At 35.5% G+C, this 20,957-nt stretch overlaps 1 protein-coding gene across 5 annotated transcripts in view; it reads right to left on the reverse strand.

The window, feature by feature from the left end:
* DMD (dystrophin) overlaps positions 1-20,957 on the reverse strand; it is a 971,087-nt gene that overhangs the window by 744,607 nt on the left and 205,523 nt on the right. For all 5 annotated transcript variants that reach the window (XM_050969735.1, XM_050969772.1, XM_050969742.1 and 2 more), the window contains exon 7: positions 16,835-16,953. In XM_050969735.1, the coding sequence (XP_050825692.1) occupies positions 16,835-16,953 (119 nt within the window). The remainder of the gene's footprint in view (positions 1-16,834; positions 16,954-20,957) is intronic.

A 20,957-nucleotide genomic window follows, 5' to 3' on the forward strand; every position in this document is an offset into this window, starting at 1 on the left:
ATATTAGGCAAATGTGATACAAAACAGGAGTTATATAGATATAACTGCCTCTATAGTGCAGAATATTTTTTTCCACTTCACAGCTATCTCAGTAATAATAAGCTTTAGGTGAAAAAACAGATTAACAGAACTGGACAGGCTCCTGATGCAAAAGTTCTCTAGCACGACTGGAGAAATATTAACTGCATTTACCATCTTAGGAAGAATAATAATGCTTGGGTACAGCCCTCAGAGGGATTTTTGCAAGGTTTAAGTAATATTTTATTGTGTTTTGTAGATTAAACATCCACTAAGAGCACAACTAACCATTCAATTTAGGAAAAGCAGGTCCCTAAAAAACAACCCAAGTAAACATAATTGCAATATCATTACACAGAAGGAATAACATTATAAAATAATATACTTAAATCCTGTGATAAATTGCAGCTTTTAATGAAAATACCACTGTTTTCCACATTTTTGGTACTTTGGATGTTTTAAAGCATCTTTTCCAAAGTTTTCAGGCATAATTTAGAAGTCAGGCCTAGTCCTGGATCTTTCCCAAAGCCTGGAATCCTCAAATTTCTTCCCAACAGAAAAAAAATCATGTTCTTGACAATGTGTTATTGACTTTATAGCAAGGACACTCTCTCAATTCCTCCAAATCAGAAAAGCACCCATTACCTTCAGTGAGGCTGGTAAAAATCAGGGTTTTTTTTTTCTGTATAAATCTTGAGAGAAGGCTGGATTTGAAACAATGACTCTTGGAAACAGAAATTCTACCTGCCAAGCTGTTGTGAGACACCTGACATCAGACTGTCATGGCATGAATGAGATCTTCCAATCTGCTTGCACCACCTCATCTGATCCACTTCACCTGGATAAACATGGACTGATGGCTGTGCTCTCTGCAGGGTGTACACTAGGACAGAATGAGGTTAGTGACATTTGGAATGCTGTGTCCTGCTACTTGGAGCTGGATTCAGCTTTTCACTGATGTTAGAATTACCACTGGGAGAGACATTGAGTCTTCCAGCCTTGTAATTGATGACAAACCGAGGATTTCCCTCTAATTATCAATCAGCTCATGGCAGCATAAAATCTTGTATTAATGAAGTGTAAACCCATTGCCATGGGTTTAATTCCTTAATTCTCAGCATAAGGTGAAGATCTTCCAACATATTAACTGGGGCTTGGGCTCTTTCTAATCCTGGTGATATTCTGTTTAGTTCTATTACATCAATTTAGAATGATTACCTTATATTTTCATTGGCTCAGGGATAAAGGAAAAATCTAACTCTACAGAGACTGTTAAAGGTAGGACAGGTGGGGAGAAAAGACAGGCAGCAAAAATCAATCTTTCTTTATGTATTTTATAAACTTAATAATAATTTTAAGAAGCAAACTAAATTTCCCATTTAAGGTAACTAATTACTATTAGACTTCTTTAAAAATGTTTCAGCCCTGACTGCTCCTTCCCCCCTGCCCCCCACCAAGGGGACAGATTAAAAATATTTGAGAGGGGAAAAAACATTAATTACTGAATCCCATTAGGCTAGCAAGCAGAAGAGAGGCAAGAGAAAAAGTTCAGAGAAAGAGAAAAATTACTGTAGAAGACTGAGTAGCTAGAGATTACAAAGAACTGCTAAAGAAACAAAGCAAGTTTAAGGTTTCCTTCCAGCTCATAACTCCTGTCACACAGGCAGCACAGTGTCTATTTATCACTTGCTGGATTGAAATTCAAGAGAAACAATCTAAAAGCAGATCAGGGTTAAATCACAAGGGAGCCAGCAGCATCACCTTGGAAAGTGCAGATGAAAGGGAGCAATGAAGACTTAAATAAAAGCAAGTCAAGAGGGCTGAAGAGCAGTTACCCAAAGTATAATTCAAGAAGCTCATATCACGTCCAAATGGAGAAAACAGAAAAAAAAAGCAAACAAAACAAAACCAAAAAACCCAACAAAACCCAAAACAAAACAAAACAAAAAACCAAAAAAAAAAAAAAAAACAAAAAAAAAACAAAACAAAAAAAACAAGCCAGAAAGACCAGTAGGAACAACCATAAAAACACATGAAAACTACTAATAAATCTTCCCTCAAATATCTCCAGAGACAGATCCTCCTAGAGGCTTTGCAGAAACAAAGGATCAGCAGAGGAGGAACATGTAAAGACAACAAGGCAATTACTGAGGATCTCAATGACTTATTGAATTTGTATTCAGTACAGTTTCCCACATTGAAATAGTCTGTGACCGTGACCAGCTACAGGAAACAGGGCACAGTATGCTAGAATGGGACTCCAACTCTGAGCAGAAGTGAACAGTTGCTGCCCTCAAACTGCAGGCACATTCTCAGTCCCACAGTTGAGTACTTTGCTGGACTTCACTGCTGCAAGTGAGACCTGCTGACTCATGTTCAGACAGGAACCATCTGCAGCCTTGCAGTTCCTCCCATCACCCAGGTAATGACCTTAAGACACCAAAACATTACCAGCCACCCACCTCCACCCCTGAGGATCACAGCCACACCAGCCACCTGCTGGATTTTGCACCACTGATCATAACCTTTTTAAACCAGGAATCTAGCCAGTTTTCTACCCATATCTCACTGCCTTGGCTCTAAGGATACTATGAAAGATTTTGCTAGAATCGAGGTAAGAAATATTCATTGACTACCTCTTATCCCCACTGATCAGAGGAGACTGTCCAGGCATAGTACTCCCAATGACTTCTTGCTTCTCCATGCATCTGGACAGTTTCTGGGAGAGCTGGTTCCATAATCTTCCTGATGACAGATTGAGGATTATAAATTCCTGGACTGTCTTCCATCTCTTTCTGAAGATAGCTGTGACATTTTACATTTTTCCAGTCATAGGGAGCTTTTCCCAAACACGATGAATTTTTGAAGATCGTTGTGACCAGCATCTCCCTCTGAGTGTGTCACCTCTCACAGCTAGAGGACTGCTCAAGGAGGATCACCAAACAATGAGTGATACAGGGCTGATGACCCCCAACACCCACTGAAAGGATGCAAAGAGTGAAGAGAGTATTTCACTGAATTGGGGTAGAACTTTTCACAAGTACGTCCTACAGGCTCTTTTTGTCTGTGTGCATGCAACTGTGCATATGCTGTACCAAACCTACTGGAAATGCTGCTCTCCTGGATTCTTATGTACTACTTCAGATTTGTAAGTTAGGTTGCAGGTCACTGTTGTGCTGTAGTAAATACTTATATGAACCCTTCACTTTGTTTAACTTGAATTGTTTGACTGAAGGGATTAGTTAAGTTAAATGCTGTTAAATTGAAGTGCTGGAAGAGGGAAGGAAATGTGATTAATACTACGTATTTGTAGATCCAAAGGAATTCTCCTTGGAAAAGAATATCCTTCTGTTGCATCAATTTAATGGAGAGATTCAGCTCAGAAATTATTTTTCTGCTAGCAAAATGTTTCTGAAGGCAATCCCATGAGGTTTTTATTTCAGGATATTATTTTATGGTAAGTGTAGAACTTTTTATTAGCCATCCAAAATTTTATGAAAGTTGCAGCCTCCTAGCATTACTGTTTGAAGAAAAATAATTTTAGCTACCAATCGTAAATGGAAAACATCACTGCCAAAGAGTAAAAAAACCCCAGACATTCACACCTGCTAATTAACTTTTGATGAAACTATTTTTCACCCATGTAACTCACTCAGCATCCAAGAGTGCTCCATTTACACTGCATCCATTTCAAAATAGAACAGTACCTCTTTGCATTTGGTCACTTCATATACAAGAGAAAGAGAAATAAAAGGTAACTCAGGCAAGCACTCCCAGAGTTCCTTTCACTATTTGAAAGACTGTTGTTTTCTGAAGTTAAAGGTAAATTGTGCATTCCCAATGCAGAAGAAATACTTGTCTCAGCTCATTGAACTAAAGCCATAGTTCAATACAGCTTCACCTATACAAATATACAATTCACAGAACACTGAAGGTCAAAAGAGATGAGATCAATCTGAATTTCAGAGGTCAAATATGCCAAATACTTATTTTTAGCTTTTTATGTAGTAATTCTGAATACTAATGCCAAAGCACTTAAGCACACACAACGGATACACCAGAAATGTTCCTTATGTTTCTCCATTTCTAACATTTAATTCCCAGAAACTGTTTTAAGACAAGTGCAGTTCTATAATTTATAGAAAAAATAACTAAAACCACAGAATATTAAGCACAGAAAAGGTATAACATGCATTTATGCATGGAATGAAAAAAAATAATAGAATAAGCGACAGGCAAAAAAGGTCTTGAGGTAGCACACGTAAGCTGGAAAAGGCATGATGGAATTCTGCTATGCTATCCTGGATATTTACTATGTAAAAACTATGATTAAGTAGAATTCAAGGCATATTACTAATATTCTAATCCTGTGTGTTGCCTTTTCCCATGATTTCTTTTTAAAAACATATCTTAAATTCTAGTTTCCATTTCACAACAGAATCCTTTCTTTTAATAAGCATGCAAGACCCTATGTTAATAAAACATTTCTCAATCAGCGACACAGGGAGAGTGACCATGCAATTACTGTAGAGCCCAGAGAGCAGAAATGCATCTGAGCTTTATAAAGTCTTTCAGGTGTCCTCAGACTACAGCTCATGGACTTCCACTTGCTTATATGGGAACTTTCTGAAAGTTTGATCCTGTCAGCAATCACCTTTCACTCTTCACAAGCAGGAATATCTAATACATCAGTTTATAAATATTAATCTTGATACTTGTTCTTCTAAAGGACAATTGAGTTCCTAGAGGCAATCTAATGGTGTTTGTAGTCACCCAGGAGAACCAGAGGAATGCAGAACTTGCAAAAGTTAGCTCAGGAGGTAAACAAAGGCCACATACAAACCATTCCCTCATCATATTCAATTTAATTCACTTAACTAGATCTTATACTATTATGGTCTTGGAGATCATGCAGACACTGAAAAAGCAAACACCTTCACAGTAATGCAAAATTGAAGTATAAAGGTGTTTCTGATTTTGGTCCTAGGTTCAAAAATGCTGGTTTTACATTTCTTGACCTTAGGAGGCCATTGTCAATTACAAATAGCCCAGGCACTGGCAGCTATCTCACCTGTAAGACAACTTCTTTCAGGGATGGGGAACACAAGATTGTTTTGTCTTTTAGAGGCCAAATAAATCCTGAATTATCTCCTGAACAACAAATTTCAAAGTTTAAAAAAGAAGACTCAATGACAGAGCACTAACCAACATCTATTTTCATTTTGATCACACTTGCATTTAGTTACATTTACTATGTTTGAGGGTTGTGGGTTGACATGGCTGGCAAAAAAAGCCTCATCCATAAACAGGGTCACTCCCCATGGGACAGGGTAGAAAACTCAAAGTACAAGAGTGAGAAAACTTATGTGTTAAAATAGGCAGTGAAATCACTCACTAGTTACTGCTGCAGTCAAAAAAGATTCAGTGCAGGGCACTTGAGTTCATTTATTGCTGAATAACAAAAGCTAAACTTAAATACTTACTGAATTATTAAGAAACAAAATATTACACGTAAATATTAGGGAAAAACAACTTTCTCCTCAAAATACCTTTGCCAGGTCCAACTTCACTTTCAGGCTCACTTCACTTTAAACACCTTGGTTTACCTCCTCACTGTTTTTCCCTTTTTCATTCCAGTCCCCTCTCCTCACTCTTTGTTGCCACAAGTTCCACCCAGTCCCTTCAGCAAGGCAAAGACAGATGGTGTCAGTGCTTAGTGATTTCTCAGTTCAGGTAAATTAAAATACAAGCAGAAACTCTAAATAGAAGCTGCTCTTTTTTAAAAAAAGTAAATTTAAACTTCAGATTTATTGTGTGTGAGCTCTGAAACTGCCAAACAAATACAATAATTTTTATGAGAATTAAGCTGTCAGCAGATATTTTTTAGGTTTCTCTATTATACAGAACCTCTATTACAAAGAGCATATTAGCCCCAAAAATATTCTTTCTACACTCATTTGTGTAGGTAAAGTTGGAAGTCTAGCTTTTCTGTCACTCTCAAGACTTTCCCAAAAAATTAGGATGTTTCATCACTTAAACAAAATGTAATTGGCATGTAAACAATCCAAGAACTGTTTAAGTCATTTTCTACACTATCCTTCATGGAGATATTTCTTCTAATTGGGACACCTTCCTGTACAGCAATACCTTTAAACAGCATAACTTAAAGAAGTATTCAGAATGTGTCTTGGCTATGTTTGCTCCCTGCACACACTGACTGATGAAAGGTGGTCAATTTTCCTGTTGTGTTTTGCTTGCTTATTCTTCTCCAGCACTTAATGCAATTTTCAATCCTGTATTTTCCAGAACTGAGTCATTGCTGCTTGTGAAATTTTTAATCCCCTGATTGCTTTTGAGCATCTGGGTCCAAGAATATACTCTGAGGACACTTTAACTACATGTGTGCACTTAAACATGAAATCTGACCATGGAGAACACAAAGGACCCATGGTGATTTCTGACTGAAAAAATTAAGAAAAAGGGCAGCAAATTGCAGTTTACAGTAGCTTTAGTTGTCTTGCCTTGAACACAAGTAATGCTTTACAGCCATGTAGGAAGGCAGATCACAGATTGCTGTTTGTCCATTGCAGCCCTGGAGTCATGTTGGGTGAAGTCACTCATTATAATAATGAGGGATTTCAATTACTCTCATTGTGTAAGTATTATAACAGTAAGTAATGGAGAAATTTGATTATTTTTTGGACATCATTTGACAGTGATTCTTGGAGAAGGCATTCAGCAAATACACAAGAGCCAAAGCAATTTTTCATCATGTTCAGAGTAGCATGCAGGCTTTGCTCAAAAAAATACCAAGAACCACTTCACATGGCCATAACGTACACAAACTCAAGATGATTGATGATATTCCATTTTGGGCATTGATACTGCTATTTTTATCAAATCCACCATAATATTTAAGCAATTTTGCAAAAGGAGACATCTTTGGTTCCAATGCTGAACTCTTAATCTTGTCAAAATATTAGAGTAGAAATATTAAATATTCATAAATTCTTTGAAAATTCTTGAAAGTTTCCTATTTATTTAAGGAAAGATATGTAGTCACAGCATAGGACATTCAAGCACATTTCCAGAGTGCAAACAAGTACTGTTTTCATGAAGGGGAAAAATGGCCAGAAAACATAGCAGAGAGCAATCATCCTTGCCCACTACCAATGCACACAAGCTTTATTCCCTTGCTGCTTCATGACTAACAGGCAGTTTCAAGAGCACCAGTCCTTTTGCTCCAAAGTCGTTTAGTTTCAAGCAGTACAAGTGATTCACACTATTTTCTCTCTGCTTATCACTATATGCCTTTAAAACACACTGTGTGTTACTAAGAAGCCACTTGAATTGGCTCTTTAAGCCCTCCCTCCACTCACATTCAGAGGAGTGCTTTAGTTATGGCTCACATAGGTTCCCCTTATTTCAGGCTGATTTTTTATGGAGCTAGTGAAGCTTTTTGGCAGATCAACCCCTATGGAACACATCTCAAAAATATTGTTCACACAAGGTATAATACACTTTACTGATACAAACCTCATTAATTCAAAGCATTTTTCCCCCTATATTGATACTCTTGCACTAAATAATGTATCAATAAATTTTATGATAAGCGGAGGAATCAGCCCTGGCAAAAGATAATCTACAACCTGCTATCCAAAAGAAAAATCTCCTGACAAATTCAAGTAAACTATAAAGAAAATTGAATGCAGCCTCTTTGAAAGTAATTCCATAACCACTCTAACAAAACATGTCACTGTCTTGGTTGGATTCCAGATGGAAATTGTGGCAGAAATTATAATAATTTGTTAAAACAGTTACTTCCTATATCTACCAAAAATTAAATACGTGTTCTAATATTTATGTCCAGATTCTCTTGTGACATTCATTTTCACCTGTTTCTTTACACCATGCTCCAGAAGTAACCACCATAAAACCCACTGCTCATTAAGGAACCAGTTAAAAACTAATAGATAGAAATAGGAAAAAAAACCCAAAAAACTGAAGGAGAACAAAGTGTCATTCCCTAGGGCCTTGCTCCTTTAGTTTTAACTTTCTTTTTTTGTAAGCGTCCCATCAGTGACTGCCATTTGCCATTCAAATTTTACATAAATCATGTTTCAACTTCAATATATACAGCTGCATCAAGGTTATTCAAGATGTATTGTTTCAATGAAGCCACTGAAAATCACCTACAACAATAAACTAGAGTTTTATAGTAATCTAGAAACAGTTTTTTCCTTATTTTCAAAGCAGTTAATTCCCAGAAAGACCAAAAACTGAATAACCCCACTATCCTCTATGAAGATGATGACAATACTGTTTCTTTCTCTTTTAACAGTGAATTTCAAAGCTAAATATATTTTTAAAAGAACTGAGAAAAAGGAAGTAAATATCTGTTTCAAGTTTCTGTAGTCCTGCTCTCCATACACTTTCATTTTAATACATTAAGAATGCAAGAACTGCCTGAGGGTAGGTGATTCTTTTTTTCTATTTCCAGAGTCAATCATTTCAAGCATTACTTTGTGTTCTCTTTGAAACCAGTAGAAAATAATACTCACTATACAGAAAAGAGAAAATCCTTCTCTCAATTTTTTTTCTAATCAGATTTCTGTACAGGAAAGCCATTACAGTGCCCAGAATGTCTTGTCTGCAGGATTAACACAGACACACTGAGATAAGGAAATTAATTTAGGCTTTAGATATGTTGCCTTGTTATGGAAGAATGTCAACTAAAGATGAAAATCATTAAAGAGAAAATTATCTAAGAGTTTTAAAATAAATTTTATCTCAAGAAAAGTAATTCTAAAGGTTAGAATTTATCTCACAAAGTTGGATGTATGCACACAAACTAGTTTAGACTTGCTCAGAGTCAGAGCCAAAAAAATTAACCTTAGAAACCCAAAAATTGGGATCTTCTGTGACTATAGATCCTAAGAAGTCAGCTCAGAGATCAAATTCTGATCTAGAAACTAAACTGGAGTTACATTAATTCAAAATCCCAAATTGTCATAGGCATTTCTTCCTTTCATTTCTTTTCTACAGGCTTCAACTCAAAGTTGTTTATTCCACCGCCTGGATAACATATCCTTCAGATAACAACAGCCAGAAGGAGAAGCTCCAGCATTTCCACTTGGGGCACAATGACTAACATTCATATTAGAAGGGGTCAGTGGGAGTAGCAAAGCAAGTATTAATCATTAATGCTTACTATCTCCTATTCTATTTCAAATCAAAGATTTTAATCAAATGGCCTCAATTAACATGGTTCAATTCTAGCAGGTAAATACCTTAATCATCCTTCCATTTGTGACCCAAATAAAACTACAGAAGTCTTAAGGTACTTGAAGGAGTTCTTCCCTTAAATTAGTAATCTCTTTAGCAGATCTTCAAATCACTAATAGACAAATAAGAGTATGTTCACAGTGGAATATGAGCTGTGGGATTTCTAAATACGGCAAATTCTTTACTTTAACAACAACAAAAAATAAAAGGAAGAATATTATGATATAAAATATGGGAGATGGCTTATTAATTTTAACCAAAGTTCTCTAGATTTTTTTTTAGAGAATTAATCTCCAAGTGTCAATCTCCCATACTCCACAACTCTTACATGAACCATCTCTATTTTCAAAAAACCTCTTTTTTTAAAATTATAGATACATTTATACACATATTACACTGCTGAAGGTATTGATTATGGAACATTTTTAGTAGTAACTAGTATTTAAGGTCAAAGCACTCTAATTTGATCTGGGCCTATTCTTAGTTTGAAGAACCCCTCACTTACAATAACAAGACTCAAACATCTTCTAACAGATAAATCTCACTTCAACTGAAGTTTATTTAAAATCTAATGCATAAATGTTGTTACCCAGGAAAACACAATGTTTTTACATACTTTTTAAATTATCATGAGACAAAATATCCAATAAAGACACATGCATTGCTATGCACCAGCAGAAACTCATCAGACTATATGCTGAACATTTACCTAGTCTTTCTTCTTCCTTTGTGACTTTAAGACAGGCAAAGCTCACTTCATTCTCCGTGTTGACGCATCAGACAAAATAATGCTGTTATAACTGATCTCTTCTCAGTTGTCTTCCATCAGTGATTATTTTGAGCTATTACGTACACAGTTCCAAAGGGCTTCATTCATCAAATTACAGAGTTAAAAAAAGCATGCTTAATTCTAGCCTAAAGCACAGACTGTGGACATATCAAGTCCCAGCATAAAACACACATGATAAATTTGGCAAAGAAAAAACATTAGATTGAACCTTGATTTGTATTTGAACCTTAACATTTTAACATTCTTACAGAAGAGATTTATCTAGGGAAAAGAAAAAAGCTAAACCACAGTATTATTAGTGACAGACAGAAAACTACACACATTGTAATGTAGTGGCAAAGAAATCTATGTGGTTGTCAGAGCAGACCAACAAGTACAACTCGTCAGTGTCCTGAGGCACTGCAATTATAGAATATTAACACAGGAAAATTATTTTCTTTTACTGAGTTCTTTATAGCAACAAACCAAACAAACCACCACAATAATACAAAAGAAGCAAAAAATTAAACACCTCATCCAAAAAAAAAAAAAAAAAAGGTAGAGAATTTTAAATTCCCAGGTAGCTGAAAGACCATGCAGCAAGGGAGAAATGATCTGCTTAAGCAAGACTAGGGGGCTAATAATAGAAGCAGTATTTAGATGTAAAGAAAAGAAGTAGTTAGAATACTGCTTTTTTTGATGTGTCTCTGTGCTTGGTGGTGCAAGGTAGTAGCGTGTTACTTCCAAAGCATTTGAGAAGCAAAAATTGTCAAAAACAATGGTCACAGCACAAAGATTTCTGTGTTCTTTACTGTATCTGCAACACCCAATCTGCTCCTTCTCACCTTGGAAGAAGCTGGGTGGGAGTTCTAGCTAAGAAATGACAGAAGACATTCCAGTACCTCATCTAAAATTCTCTCAGCATCACATGAAGAATAACCTATGTGGTCAGTAAGGCTTACCAATTTAAATAACATTTTTACAAGATCAGACACTGTTTTACAGAAACATGCAGTAGTATGTCTGAATTACATCATCACTAAAAATCCAAGATGAATATGACAATCATCTGGAAATATGAGGATACCTATTCTCTGTTCATTATACAAATACTACCCCTACTTTTATTCATAAAACATTTTATCTGTGTCACCACTGTTAGATTCTGCACACATTTTAACACAGCTCTCATTTCTAAGCATTTATACCTAGATAACATTGCTGAAATAATACAATAGCAGCTGCAAGGCCAGGTTACTACAGAGCTCTTCATAATTCCAAGTTTAGTACTTCAAATTTATATTATGAGCTGCACACCCTTCGTAGTAGAAAGTCTTACAGTTTCTTTTGTAGCATATGTGCCCTGCTCCAAAGTAAATCACACCTATTTTAGATTTTCCCACCAATAAGAGGAAGGGCCTATTTTGTACTTGAGTGTCTTATTGCAGAACCCTTCAACCCTTTCCATTTACTTCCATGGAAATATGTAAAGTTACTGATTGTTGAGTCATCTCTTGTTAAGTCAATTGCTCACAGGTCAAAGAAACAGTAATAAATCTACTCACAAGTATGGAAGATAAACTGGGGTTAGATGGTGTCTAGTGAATTTACTACTTCTATTTGCTTAAAGAAAAAGCAGAACTTTCACCTTAACAGTGGGTAAAGAAGAAATGCAGTTTAAGGGCAAATATTTGTTAAAAGAAAGTGCAGAGCAAAACATTAAAACAATAATATAGATCAAACTAGCAAGCATTTGGAACATGTATGTATTACAAGTTCATTGATATAAAAGTTCAGCCTTTTCACTGGTAGTTTTGAAGGAATTTCCACAGACCTGCTCTCATCCTGCAGCTCATATCCATGCTACAAACTAAAGACAAAGCTCCTGATGTGACTTGATAGTGTGTCCAGAACCAGGGCTGAAATTTGTGCTGACAAACAACGAAGCAATAGTTAAAAGGTTGTGATGTTAATGCTGCACTTTTAATTGTGAATCCTCTAGACTTTCCTCTTATTTAACCAAAACCATTCCTGGCTTTGAGAACAAAAAAGAGTCTTAAGAAAACAATTATTTTAAATTTTATATTCTAATCATTGGATGATTTTTGAACCACTGAAATAATGATTTCTAGGCTTGAGAGAGCACCTTTTTAAACTATTTTCAAAAGCATGATATCAAATACAGCTCCTAAGACTTGTACGTGTCCTGCATTTAAAAAAAAAACCATAAATATCCCCCCTACCTTGACACTGTACTGGGAGAAACATTGCTAAATTTTAGGGCAAAATAGAAAAAAACCCCAAACTTCTCATAAACTCTTGGAATAAAACATAGCAGCAAGGGAATTAAAATTAACTGAAAACCAGTATTACAACTGTGTACAACTACTGAGTAAAGACACAGCTGAAAAAATCATGAACTACAGTGCTGAGAGGTTTTTCCCCCTCTTCTTTGTGCTCCAGTATGGTAGAATCCATCACTGTTGTAATACAGAAGTATAGGAAGTTAGGATCAAACAAAAAATTTATCAAATGAAAAACTGTCTGAGCCTCATTAACACTTAATAATGGTGCAAAAAACTCATGTCATCAGTGCAAATTAAGGAAAAAATAAGGAAAATATGACTGAGATGGATTAAATTAGTTTTTTAATCAGGCTATACAAAGTTTAAGAGACTGGATAATTACCTAAGAAGGACAGCAGAAATTATATAAATTCATAGCCTCTTTATTATGGGGCTAGCACAAACAAGCACAAGGCCCAGGAAAGTGACAGCAGGGAAAAGTTCATCAAATCAAGAGTCAGAAATTCATTGCTAGAAGGAAGCACACAAACACTTGTGCTGCTACCACACTCGCACTCAGTAGTTGTAAGGGGAAGAGGACAGTTCAGATCTGCTCCCAGATGCACTTTCTGAGAGATCACTCCCTACTTTTCCTCAAAAGATCCTTCTGCTCCAATGTGGCATGAGTATTTTATGCCAAAGTAAAACATAAATGCCATTATAGAGCGAGGAACATGGAACTGTTATGTGTTGCTAACCACAACACATGTAGCTGTTTGCTCGTCCTATTCTTTGCTTGGTTAAAATTTCTAAAGATTTTCCAGGAAAAGTGAATATACAACAAAGAACATAATTGCCTTTAGTACATTTTCTGAAGTTTGGCTGTGAAGACTGGAAGCATGTTCCTCCATAAATTCAGTACAGATAAAAAGTTTACAAAAGAACCATTTATCTACTTAAAAATGTTAGCTAAAGTTGTTAGACATTCTTAAAAGATGCAGACTAATCTTAATGGCTTGATCAATCATTTCAGCTTTAACACATACAAATTCAAGTTACAGACATCTTTATCATTTGCGTAATTTGCTTAAGATATTTTAAGTCTTTGGCCAAAATTGTCTTAAGTCAGTTCATACCAGCAAATGTGGAAAGTACCTTCACCATCAATTCATGCTGAGACATAATAGCTTAAAAAATTGTGTGAAACATGGGAAGTTAATAATTTAGAAGAGTATTCAGAGATTATGTTTTTTATATCTAAAATACTCTAAATTCAAGAGAACAAATAAAAATGACCTGGACTACTTACACTGAGAACAATCAATAATCAAAATTAGTCAAGTCAAATATACATACAGAAAACCACAGTTATCAGAAAGGAGTGATAAATCAGTCAGAATTTTTCCTTAGTTCTATCAAAACTAGTGGTTTTATTTTTAATTAAAAAAAATAAAATAACATTAAAAAATACAAACAACTATGGTATAAGTTTGCCATATATTAGCCATTCAAATCTGACCAGAAATCAATATACAAACAATCTGGTTTGGGCAAATAATATTTGGTAACAAATACTAGTTTGGAGCAAGCAAAGAGAAATATGTATTACTTGAAAGGATCAAAGAGAGCATTATTGGGACCTAAAATATTTTACCTGCATAGTCATAAATGCCTGACCACAGGAGGTCCTTAGGAATTACATTGGGATACTTTGGCCTAAAAAATTTGATTTGCAAACATATTTTTTCTTTTGAATCTTGCCCATAATATATAGGTCTTTAACAACTTTCTTCTAAATAAAACCTTCTAATATCTACCAATTTCCTTTACCTCATCTTGTATTTTCCTTTTGTCATCTTTCATACTCTACAGTATGAAAGCAAGAGAGTAATGACCACCAGATAGACATTTAGACCTACTTACATTTCACTCATTGACAGGATTCAATCAAAAAGACCATAAATATTTTGAGTTGGAACGGACTCAAAGAGATCACTGAACCCAATTACCTGCTCCTTGCAGGACTTCCTAAACTCTGATAAAAAAACAACATTCCAAGTAGCCAGTATAAGTAAGGGCAGTAGCAGGAATAATCATCTCTGCATGAATCCAAAACCAATCCAGAAACAAAAGCTTTAACTTACACACAACATAGCTTTCACAAGAAATACCTAGACATAAACTATCTCCACCACTTTGTTGGCTGAAATAGAGACCACATTCTGAGAATTTTTTTAAAGGCTGCTCATGGGATAGACTTAAAATATCAACAACCTTAGTAATAAACTGACTGTTTCTCATGGGACAGACTTTAAATATCAGCACCCTCAGAACAAATGAACTTCATATATAAGCTAGAAAACCTGTTTGGCTGAGTGTCAATATTTACTTTTCAAAACCTAATTGCTAAGATAAACTCCCCAGACATCTCTTTCAACATGTGTCAATCATCAGTAATTTCAGAACACAAAGAACCCCAAAACCTTTTCTGACTGCTATACTGGTTGAAGAAAAGTAGGCTTTTACTGAGTAGTGGCTTCCTTTCTACTTAATATTTTCAAAATTGAGGCAGAAGACATTTAATGAACAAAACTAAATTTCAAAGTGTTCACAAATTACACATGTGCTGTCTTGAAAGGTATTAAATTCTATGAAAACAATGTTTCACCACTGCATGCTCCCTTTTACTGTAATATATTAGCACTTTGCAGCCAGAGAAGAGTGTTGTTACACAATATGGTGTTAGGAGATACCTGAGTGCCTAATTAGGAGATTTGATAAATACACAATGTAAAATTTCAGAAACAATATTCTAAAACCTTCAAACCAGATTTCTCCCTTGAACGTGTAGCAGAAATTCTGGGTTTCAATCTAGAAATAAATTTACTATCACAAACAAAACAGTTACAGTTGCTCATATTCATGCTTTCAAATAGGTACAAATCATACTTTTCCATTGGAAATGTTTACAGAGGGGAAAAAAGAAATAGGTGGCTAGCACTGTAAATTACAACGCTGAATAGCAAATAATTACAGCAGACATTTGGAAAACCACCAATGTTTGAGAGATTTTCAGTTGTTGGCTAAACAACTGCAAGCATCTTTGCCAAAACCAGAATAAAACGTCTAATCAGAAGTGACTCTTGCATAGAGAAAATAACTTATTCACTAATCTATTTAAAGAAGAAAGTTTAACCAATTATAGAACACACTGTGACTGCATCGATTCAGTTGCACAACTCAGTTTTCAACTCCAATCTCATTCAGAGTTTACAAGCTCAATTCCATGCTTTAGCAAGTAGAAAACCTCTTCCTCCAGTGAGTTGCCAAAACCGAGTTCTAGAAATTAAAGTGTATACTAGGCAAGAAATTCTGTGCCATTCAACTGCATATCTCTTCAACATTTTTCCTAGGGAAATACATGGGTTACAAGGTTATTAGTCAACAACTGAGACATGTCCAACTATATTTAAACATTAAGAGACTCAATTCTATCTCTAAATTAATTTTTGCATTTTGTTAAATACTATCTCTTCCCATGAAAAACTCACCATGAGTGAGCCACTGAGAACAGCACAAACATATAGAAAAGTTCATTTATATGTGGATTAATAGGAAATTTCATGAAAATACAGTAAAGGTATCATTGTATAGGAAAAAAATGACAATCACCTAACCGTGTGGATACAGGTGAGCTTTATATACACACACAGACACAGAGACACACATACACACACACATATATATATATATATGTATATAAAACACAATAGCTGTTCAGCTGTTCCAATGGCCTTGGAGCAAAGAATGTTTTAGGAATATCCTCTGAGGGAAAATTACTAGTCTGTCAGCAAAGCAGAAACTATGTCAGAGAATTTATAGAAATGTACGAAATTCGAGTGAACGTGTGAGAAACAAGGAACCCTTCAAACATGACTGCTTAAGGATGTATAAAAGATGGTCAAGGTAAAATAGGTAATCCTATGACAGCTAAGATTAAATGACAGTTATATGAGACATGTCATCCTAATAAAATTGCCATATACAGAGAAATATAAGTCATTTTTAAAAATATGAGTATCTACAGTTCAAATACATGTCTTGGATATACATTAAAATCTAATTTGAACTCAAGATCTTTCCAGAACATATAAAAGCTGAAGATGCTCTAAATCCTCAAAGCAGAAATCAACAGCTTTCTGAGATCAAATTCAGTGCATGCACGTTAAAACTCTGGTCCCAAAGCTAAAGAAAATTGCTTTAGAGCACATACATATAGGCGGCTTTGCACTATTTCAAGAGAGCACAAAGGCAGCACTAAAAGTAAAGCATTTTGCTTCAATTTATAATATATCTCACTAAATGTAAATTTTTGTGCCAAAAAACATTCAAGTTAATTTATCATCAAATGCATGGCAAAACTGTTTTTCCATTTGAAGAAAGAAAACAAAGACCAGACAACATAATTTCCACTAACCTTCAGGATCAAGGAGTTTCTCTATTCCCAGGTGCTGCCTGGCTATGGTGAATGCATGGTCTAATCGTTGTACAGGTGACTGCTGAGAAGCAACAGCATTCCAATCAAATAGGTCTGGTCTAAAGCAAAAAAAAAAAAAAAAAAAAGAAAAAGTTTCTTATTTTTTAGTCCTACATTTACTCATGTATTTCTAAAGCTAAGCATCAGCATCAACTTTTTTCTTCTCATAATGAATATTCGTGTTAATTGGCCCTGGGACTAACGAAGCTCAGTTTCTAATGGGTTTGCATTCTGTTCTCCTCCATGTCCACCACAATCACATTGTCCATATTTATTATTCATTACCACACCAAACAACCTATAATGTCACATCCCTGAATCACTTCTCTCTCCCCCACAGCACTGGGCTCCAGTCACTGCCCACAATGCCTGCAGCACACTGGCTCCTTCATTCCAGTCCCAAAGAGTGCTTGGGTGGGAAAGATCAGGTGTCGTGGCCATGCAATTGGGACTGGCATTTGGCAGGACAAGCAGGACAGAACTGCTGAGGCCGTCTGCAGGCCTTCCTCCTCTCCTCAGCTACCAGTTTTTCACTTCAATTCATATTTCTAAGAGTGCAATTCATATTTCTAAGAGATTACCAGCCAACTGTTACAACAGATTAAAATCAGTCAGCAGGTTAAAAAAGTCATAGAATCATAGAAACATTTAGATTGAGAAACACCTTTAAAAACATAGAGTTCAACTCTTACCCTAACACTGCCAAGTTACAATTTATATGTTCTTACAGGAAAAGACAGAATGACCAAAACTGAATTGTAGCTCAGATGCAGTCTGGGACCTTGTATTAGCAGCTGCACAATTTGCAGTATAAATAATGTTTGTACAGCACAATCTTTGGCTTTTCATCTAAGAGTTATCCATTAGGAAATCAGAATTTGTTATCAGGCTCTCTGGAGAAATAAAGTTTAATGAATTACCCTGTGACTACTATGCAAGTAATATGAAGAAAAACAACCATGGTATTTGTGACTTCAATACAGTGTTCTAAATCAGGGAACATTTAAATGTATCATTTCAATTACTGATAAATCAAGCACATTATTCACACAATTTAAATTTTGCAATTAATGACATATTTACTCACATTTATATTAATTTTAGTAGTTAATTTTAAATAGTATCCTGAGTTATATTAAATGGAAAAATGTTCACTACATCATATTGTAATAATGTCAGTAAAGAAAAATACTCCCTTTACCTAGTAGGTAATCTCTAGGTATGTACCTTTGCTAAGTTTTTCTGAGGGGACTGATTTACATAGTAACAACTAAATTATTCCAAGTTATTTTGCTCCTTTCTGCATAGATGCTTAGATATTAGAGTTTTCTCCCTCCCATATGCAGAATAAGTCCAAAATACTAATAATTTTTTATTTAACATTAAATCTGGCTGGGGATAGGGTGGAGAATAGAGAGGAGACTTGGGTAGTTATCTCTGGGTTTACCCATGGATAGATTGACTCTGATCCTACGGACTGGTGTGTCTACTAAAACACAGGAATGCAAAACACACACCATGTGTACATAACTGGTAAAAGATATTTTTGGGCATTCTCCTTTAGCTGGGGCTGGAGTTACCATTGCTCATATCAGTCTACACAATACTGTGTTTTCAATTTACAGATAAGTAGTGTTCAGAGCAAACCAGGTATTACTGAAGTGTGATCACACAAAATCAAGACTGTCTCTTTTTCCCTTCACTCTACCTTCCCCAAACCAGTGGGGGATGGATGGGCAAGAAACTTGGGACAGGTGACCCAAATCAGCAAAAGGGATACCCCATGCCACATAACTTGCTCAGCAAAGCTAGCTGGGAAAAAGAAGGGAATGAGGTTGGGGGGGTGTTTGTCAGGGAAGGTGTCTCCTGCTTGAAGAGTGGCTGGGTACCAGTTATACTGCCTTTGCATCACTTGTTTTTCTATTCTTACCTCCATGTATAAAAGAGTCTCTATTTTGATTCAACAGTTTTCTAGCTTTCATTTTTCCTATTCTCTTCCCTTTCCTGGGGGCAACAGGGGGTGAAGCAATCAAGTGGCTGTTGGGTGCTCAGCTGCTGGCTGGGGTCAAGCCACCACACCCCTACACCTTATTCTGCAAGCACAAGGATATTACCCAAATTCTTATTCTCTCCAAATTTAACACAAGGCATGGGATGCATAAGCTCATACAGCAAATGTAGCTAAGAGAACACTGTAGTAAGCACAAAGCTGGCTATTATGACTGCTGCCTTAAAATGCTTTGGCAAAATTACATAAGGACTACACAGACCAGAGCATAAAACGTTTATTTGGTAAGAAAAGCCTTTAGGACAAGGAGAGTAGAGAGTCCAAGGGACTACCTTCCCCTCAAATTTTTCTTTTTTCCTTTTTATTTTTCTGTTTTAATTTAGCTAAAAGTTCTAAGCACACCTGCAATATTGAGAGCAGCACATTATGGTCACATGATCATTTTTTGTTTGGTGATACAATATTTTATATATGGGAACATACTTTTAATCAGTCAGGACTCCACTGGGAAAGAACACGAATATTTACAATTGCTCCTGCAGGAATGCCACAATATTGCCTTACCCCTCCTGAGAAAACCTCTGTCATCATTAATAATATCTTGGATAGTCAATTTCATCCAACTTTTCAGTTGTATAATCCAGGAGGGGATTTTCAAGTTAACCTACCAAGATAGTCTAAAGTTATTATAATGACTACATCTCTAGAGGTAGGACTCTCAATATAAGACACACAGAGATTTTGTTAGCTTGTTTTTGTGGTTTTTATTGTTTTGTTTGTTTTGTTTTTTTTTTTAAACCGAGCACTCCAGCAATCCCAAGAGTTTGAAACAAAATCACATCTTAACACCTGGGTTAAATTTACAAGCTGCCTGTGTACTGATCATGCAGCATCTCTCTCCACTCATTACAGATGGCAAAAATTTGAACCCTCTGAGACATAGTCAGAAGAGAATTTGTAAGATCTAGTATGTCACTGTCAGATTTCTTATCCATTTCTTAGTATTGTGCATAAAGCAGACAGCACAGATTCCAAGACAATTTACAAGCATATGGCCACCTACTGCAACTCACTTCTTATAGGCACTTAATTTAATTAAAATAAACATTAATTCAAAAAGCTCTCTACTCCAACAGCAATTTAACTTTCCAGATTTTCACTTTGCTGAAAGATTATGTTGCCATACACATTTCAGTAGCTCTATCACTACAATAACAGTGTCATAATGTCAGGGTGAAGCAGCAGCTTCTCAGTGCTATGTGTCAGGATATTTCATTGGGTATATTTACGTGGTAAGGCTGCCATGTGTGATTGTGGGAAATATTAGAGCCTAGATGAATAATAATTGGAGTAAGGGGAAAATAGCTTTTTAAAATCCACAAAAAACACTAAAACTGATTTTAAAATTAAAACTGTTATTAGCTTTCAAAGGAGTTTTAAATACAGGAGTGAGAAGGTATAAAATTTTAAAGGAAAGATATGAAATGGAATACTGATTCTCTGCCTTCATTTGTCCTCTCCATATTGTTCAAATAAAACCAAGGGAGATAGAATTTATTCTCATATTTGCAGCGTGGGTCTTGCCTGAAAGAGAGGAAACCCATGGAACAATAACTAGCATTTCTCACTTTTCTTCCTGAACAATATAACCATGCACATTTTCAAAGAACTTAGAATTAAGTACAACATGCTGAACTTTATCACTGATCAGCTCAAACAGCACTGGTCTTAGATTAATTTATGACAAGACCATGGAGAGCCAAAATTGAAAAGATTGATGGCTTCAATGGAGAAGTTTGCATTGTAAAAATCAAACTTTCTATTGAACATAGAGTAACTTTTTTACCAACAGTTCTTTCCTATCACTAGCAGAAATACAAACAAGAAAAACAAAAAAAAAAAAAAGGGGAAAACAAACCTGATTTTTTTGAAAACATATTTCCAAGAAAAGTGAAGTAAAAAAAAAAAAGACTCCCTACATCCACTCTAACCCCCAATTACATAACTTACAACAGAACTAGTTCAAGCAGAGTGAGAAAATTTATACTGTGTATA

The sequence above is a fragment of the Serinus canaria genome, chromosome 1 (assembly GCF_022539315.1).
Source record: "Serinus canaria isolate serCan28SL12 chromosome 1, serCan2020, whole genome shotgun sequence".
NCBI classification, from domain to species: Eukaryota; Metazoa; Chordata; class Aves; order Passeriformes; family Fringillidae; genus Serinus; species Serinus canaria.